The following is a 6,328-nucleotide window of genomic DNA, read 5'->3' on the forward strand; positions in this document are numbered from 1 at the left end:
GGTGAGTTGCCATTCAAGTACCTAGGAGTCCCTTTGTCCTCTAAGAAGCTATCTATCCAGCAATGTATGCCATTGATTGAAAGGATTACTGCACGACTCAAATGCTGGACCACTAAATTCCTATCTTATAGTGGCCGGGTACAATTGATCAAGAGTGTGATATTTGAAATGCAGACCTACTGGGCGCAGGTTTTCTTATTGCCAAAAAAGATAACTAAACTGATTGTGACTACTTGTAGAACTTTTCTTTGGACTGAGAGTAATGAACCTTCGAGGAGAGCACTGATTGCTTGGAACAAGATATGTATGCCACTCTCAGCTAGAGGTTTAAATGTACTCGATATGTCTAACTGGAACAAATCTGCTTTATGTAAGCTTTTATGGGCAATCAATGAAAAAGGACATCCTGTGGATCCAATGGGTACATAGCTTTTACATCAAAGGAAAGGACATAATCACTATACACACTCCTAAACAGGCCTGCTGGCTAGTTAGAAAAATCTTTGACACTAGGGATTGGCTAATTCAAATGGACCCCTCTGCTGATTTGAATAAATACTATATAAAAGGGAAGTTCAGCATTAAAAAGTTGTATGTTGCAACAATGCCCCAGTACCCTAAGTGTCATTGGAAAAGGATTACAATTGATTTAAAAGCATTACCAAGGCATCAATTCATTTTGTTGCTGGCTATGCATGGGAAGCTACCTACAGTGGATCGGCTAAGGAAGTGGGGACTATCAATAGCAAGTGACTGTGTGCTCTATGGGAAGGACATTGAGGAGACAATGGGCACCTCTTTTTTGAATGTGATTACTCGAGGAATATGTGGGGCAGCATTGTTAAAATGGCTGGGAGGAAGACATCAAATTGGTAGCTGGAATGCTGAGATTGAATGGTTAACGAAGAGAAGTTCATGCAGAGTTCGAGCTTACATGCTGGGATTCCTGTTTGCAGTTGTGATTTACCGTGTCTGGGCAGAGAGGAATCAACGAAGATTTCAAGGGAAGATGATATCAAGCCTTCAGAGAATGAAGAATATTATACTGGAGCTACACATACGAGGGTAAAATAAATCCAAATGGCACAAGGAATTAGAAAGATTGAGCGACTACCCTACTTAGACATGTATAGTTATATATATAGATAGAAAATAGAGGAGTTATAGTAGATAAAAAGTGGTTGCTAGTTTTTTTATTGGGTCTAGCTCAAGAATCCAATTGAGCTAGCGGGTTATAAACATTATACTTGGTTAAATAAAATTTTTGACTGTTTGACCAAAAAAAAAAAAAAATACCCCATACACATGTTCTTGGGAAGTTGCTGCATGCTGATCCTAAAACTAGGTAAGTATATTTGAATATTATTTGGTTAAAGCTTGAAAAAAGGTATTTTCAGTTAAAATTAAAAAAAAAATATTAATGGAAACTATCATTTAAATACTCACCAAGTCATTTTTATAAACTTTAAAATCCTTTATTTTAATTTAAAATTGAAATAATTAATCAAATTGTAAAATATACACTTATTTGATTGACTCCGTCTGGCCACAAGGCACGATCCCTGTTTCCTTTACAACGTAATGAATTCTTGTAGCGAACTCGCCTCCAAGAAAGTGAAGAGTTATCTATCGATGAGGATGAAGATGATAAGTATGATTTGAGGGGACAAAAGAATACATAATTGAATATACGGGGATTGGATTCTAACACTTTAAATGATCAAAAAGGGCAATGAAAATTATTTAGTTTTTTTCAATTTCAATATGAAATATTATTTGTAAAATATATTTTGCATCTGGTTCATTAATATCGTTTGATGAAGACTTTCATAATTAAGGCAGAGAAGTGATTTAAAAAATTATGAGGTTGCTATTCAAAGTTTAGAGAGACAGGTGGGATAGAATGCCAACTTACTCTCTCTGAAATGGCCTAGGAACTCTCTCAAACTGTACTGAGAAGAACCCGAAAGAAATGATTAGGGCAGTGTCTTTGAGAAGTGGAAAGAATTTGATCGACTACAATGGAAGTCGAAAGAGTGAAGTGAAGACAGAACAAGAGGATGGTTTCAAGAAGAAGAATAAATATGAAATTCCAACAAGAAAGAAAAAAGACAACCAAAGAAATAATGAAGAGACAAGAAAGCAAATATATGTCTGTTTTAACTTATCCTCGGAAGTAAAGAAGAGAAGGTGAATAAACAATTTGGGCGTTTTCTAGAAGCAATGACAAATTTAGGATTTGAAGGTCGTGAGTGTTCAATTTAATATAAAGTTGCAACATAGTATATTATTAAAAAAAAATTTAGTCACAAGGTATCACTGTGCTCGACGATTTTTCATACGTTAAAAATGATGAATAATAACATCATTGTTTACAATTGCGAAAGCTTTTTTATTTTCTACTTTTAAAGTACCTGAATTTTTTCTTTGAGCCACAAAAATTGTTAAGAGACAAAAAAATATTAAGAGAGACACATTCTTTTGTTTTTCAATTTCTCTAGTTTTAATCAAATCTTAGTCTTAGTTTTTCCCTTTTATGTGCAACAATGAGACAAATAAACGAAGAAGAAAACGTAAAAAAAGAACAAAAAGGAAATGTCAGCAATAGAAAGAATAAGGTTAGATTTGGAATTAGGGAAAGAAGGGAAAATTGATGCATTGTGGAAAAGTAGTGGAATTCCGCGTGGCTGGTTTACTAACATAAAAGCAGCTAAATTTACAAACAAACAAAAAAATTCTTGGCTTAAGAATCAATCGATTTCAGGCACCTCTAGACGCCGCAAGGCTTTATTTCCGCCATCGATTTCAGTGCTGAAGCAGATGCATGTTATTTTAAAGGTACTATCTCAAAATATTGTTGTGCTATTCTGCAGAACAAGCTCTCTCTAAAAAAAAAAATACAGATATCAAGAGAGTTTTATCATGCCTTACTCTTTAGGAATTATTAAATTTGAAGAATATTTATGTGATTCCGGTGCTTTTATTAATGTTATGTTTTTGTCTATTTTTAGAAAGTTTGAGGGAAAGATCGGAGTAATCAAGTCCATCCCCATGTCCTTACAGTTGGCGGATCAGACCACCATCATATCTGAAGGAGTAGTGGAAGATGTATTGGTCCAGGTGAACAAATTTGCATTTCCTATGAACTTTATTGCGGTGAACATAAAGAGAACAAGGAGGTTCCTTTGATTTTAGAGAGACCCTTCTTAGCTACTGGTAGAGCTATACTGGACTTTCATAAAAGGCAGCTCATGCTAAGAGTAGAGGGGAGGAAGTATGGTGTTCAAGATTAAAAAAGCAATAGAGGTACCTAAAGAGGAGTCTGATGTATACTCCAGTGTTAAAATTGATGAGGACAATCATGATAAGTCTTCGGTGTATCATCGGAACTCAGAGAAGATCTTGGTGTGGTTATGTGCACTTGGTCGGACGTGCGAAGAAGACCCGAATACTATTTCAGGTCCAGACTGAATAATTTAGGGGAGTTTTCTTCACCTCTTACTTTTTACTTGAGCGTCACGAGAACATGCCACAATTTAAAGTGTGGAGTGTGAGAATATAAATATGAGTGCATGTGCCTTTTAGCTAGTTTATTGAAAAAATATATAAGAAAAAATTAATATTCCAAAAATATGTCTTTAGTTTTGTTTTATTTTCTTAGGCAGTGTAACAATTTCTCCTTGATTTTTCTTTGTGACGCGATTCTTTTTCAAGATTTTTGTTTTGTCGTGTGTAGTTTTTTTTTTTTTTTGTAGGAATAAAGAATCTTGTATTTTAGTGCTAATTGGAGGCATTTTTTTTTTAACTTTGTTGTACCTTGAGAGCACTGAGTGTCTTCATTGTGACGCTGAGGCTCATGTCTTGACTCATGTATAAAGTACTTAAAATGATTGACTTATCTTAACTGCTTTGATGAGATAGTCGGTATAGATCCGGTCCTAAGTGAGTTGTGTTCCAATGTGTATGTGAGAGTCGTTGATATTTGTGCATGTCAAATCATGTCTAGAACTTATCCCGACTGTGATAATCTTGTTCAGTCTAAGAAATGATAGAGACGTTTCTTTGTTGAGTCAGATATATGCCTTTGCCCACCTAACGTTGTGTATTATAGATAACCCCTTTGAGTATGTATCCTATTTTTTTAGCAACTAGATTATAATCATATCCCCTTTGTTTGACCTTTTCTTTAAACTTGTGACCTTTCTTGAACTTGTTATGAATTTATTAAAAGCTAAGTTGAGGTGTGGTTGGATTTGGAAGGAAACTTTAAAAAATGAAAAAATGCGCATTGGTCGAAAAAAGTTTGTTATATCCACTTCTAGGGAATTTAAAAAGAAAAAAATTATTGAAGAAAATAAATAATAACTTAGATAGAAAAAAAAAGTTTATGTTTATATAAATTAGAAGAAAAAATTATATTCATGGCTAGTGGTAGCTCTTGCTATGATTATGCTTAAAGAAACAGAAAAACTCAATCGTAACACTTTGAAGGTTTGGGAAAGTTTTGTTCAACACACGTGTGGGATTTGATTGTGAAATTATATGTATTAAAGTGCTCAGGAATATGTAGTTATTATATCCAAATTGCATCATACCCGTCCCGCAGCCTATGTTACAACCGATGAAGTCTTACTTGATTTTGACTGAGTGCGCTTGAATTAGTAGAGTATTACACCACGGGCAAGCATATGATACATCTTTTATGGCAAATAAATTTTAGTTCTAAAAGTGAGTTAATTCTTTCTATTATGAGTCCTTGTTTGTTCTTGAATTTTATGTGTGTGAGACAATTCTCTTATTGTTTGTTGTAAGGGAAATATGACTTACGAGGAAAATGTAATGTCTTTTGCTTCTGTATTAGAGTAAGTGGCAGGTCTTGAAAAATTGGTGCTTTTGAGTTGAGTCTTAAGGCTAGGATGTTATGGCAAGGTGTTTAGTCAGTTTTAAATATTCTTGGCATGATGAGCTAGGAGAGTTATTTGAAAAGGTAGTCTAAGTGTGGGTATTGATGGTAGGCTAAAAACTCGTATTTTTAATTATATTTTACACTCTAATTACTACATTTTAATTTTATTTACGCCTAATTGCTTGTACTTTATACTTATTGCGTGTGTTATGTTGTGTAGGGTGTGCTTCCGAGTTAAGAAGTAATTTTGGAGCTGAAATAGATGAATTGGAGCCTTGAAGTTTGAATAGAAGTCTAAGAAATTAAATCGGTATCCTTTTTGGGGTTCGAGTACCAAGTCTGGATATCAAAAGTTAAAGAAAATTTTGAAATGCAAAAAATTATACCAATGCGCCATGTGGGTCACCGCATGGCGCACAACGGCAGTGCGAATGGGCCACTCTGACAAGAAAATAAGCTCTCTCATAACTCTCACAAGCGTGGCACACGGTGCGCCGCGAGTCTAGTCGCGCCTGTGCAATTTGGCCACACACTTTTCCCACTTAGGCTAAAAAATGGTAGTTTCATCCAAGTTCGTTCCTACTTGGTATATAAATACACAACAACAATAACAACAACGACGACCTAGTGTATTCCCACAACTGGGGCGTGGGGAGGGTGAGATGTACACAATCTTACCCCGACCCTGGACGGGTAGAGAGATTGTTTTCGATAGACCCTCAGCTAGAGAAAAGATGAAAGAAGCACCGATATCAAGTAATAGCAGTACAAGATATAGAAAATCAAGACTAAGATAGCAAGATACAAGATGAAAGAAGCACTAATAATAAGTGATACAATGCAAGATATTTAGTAATAGCCATCTAAAGGTAAAATAATACCATACTAATACTAATACTACTGAATAAGAAGACATGAATAAGCACTCGACTGTCTACTAACCTTCTACCCTAATCCTCAACCTCTGCACCCTCATATCAAGGGTCATGTCCTCGTTAGCTCAAGTTGCGCCATGTCCCACATGATCACCTCTCCCCAAGACTTCTTTGGCCTACCTCTACCCCTCCTCTGACCCCCAAAGGACAACCTCTCACCCCTCCTCTGACCCCCAAAGGACAACCTTTCACCCCTCCTGACTGGGGCATCTGTGCTTGTCCTTTTAACATGCCCGGACCATTGAAGCCTCGCCTCTCGCATCTTATCCTCCACGGGGCCACTCCCACCTTGTCCTTAATAACTTCGTTCTTAATTCTATCTAACCTAGTATGCCCATACATCCATCTCAACATTCTCATTTCAACAACTTTCATCTTCTGGACATGAGAGCTCTTGATTGGCCAACACTATGCCCCATATAACATAGTCAGTCTAACCACTACTTTGTAGAACTTACCTTTAAGTCTCAATGGCACATTCTTATCA

The 6,328-nt window shown here is 35.9% G+C and overlaps 1 protein-coding gene across 1 annotated transcript; it reads left to right on the forward strand.

Annotated features, from left to right (window-relative positions):
- Positions 1 to 529: 529 nt before the first annotated feature.
- Positions 530 to 1,069, forward strand: LOC142175334 (uncharacterized). The gene has a single exon (XM_075241917.1). The coding sequence runs from the start codon at positions 530 to 532 to the stop codon at positions 1,067 to 1,069; it is 540 nt and encodes a 179-aa protein (XP_075098018.1).
- The last annotated feature ends 5,259 nt before the right edge of the window (positions 1,070 to 6,328 follow it).

Source organism: Nicotiana tabacum, chromosome 21 (assembly GCF_000715075.1).
Source record: "Nicotiana tabacum cultivar K326 chromosome 21, ASM71507v2, whole genome shotgun sequence".
Classification (NCBI taxonomy): domain Eukaryota; kingdom Viridiplantae; phylum Streptophyta; class Magnoliopsida; order Solanales; family Solanaceae; genus Nicotiana; species Nicotiana tabacum.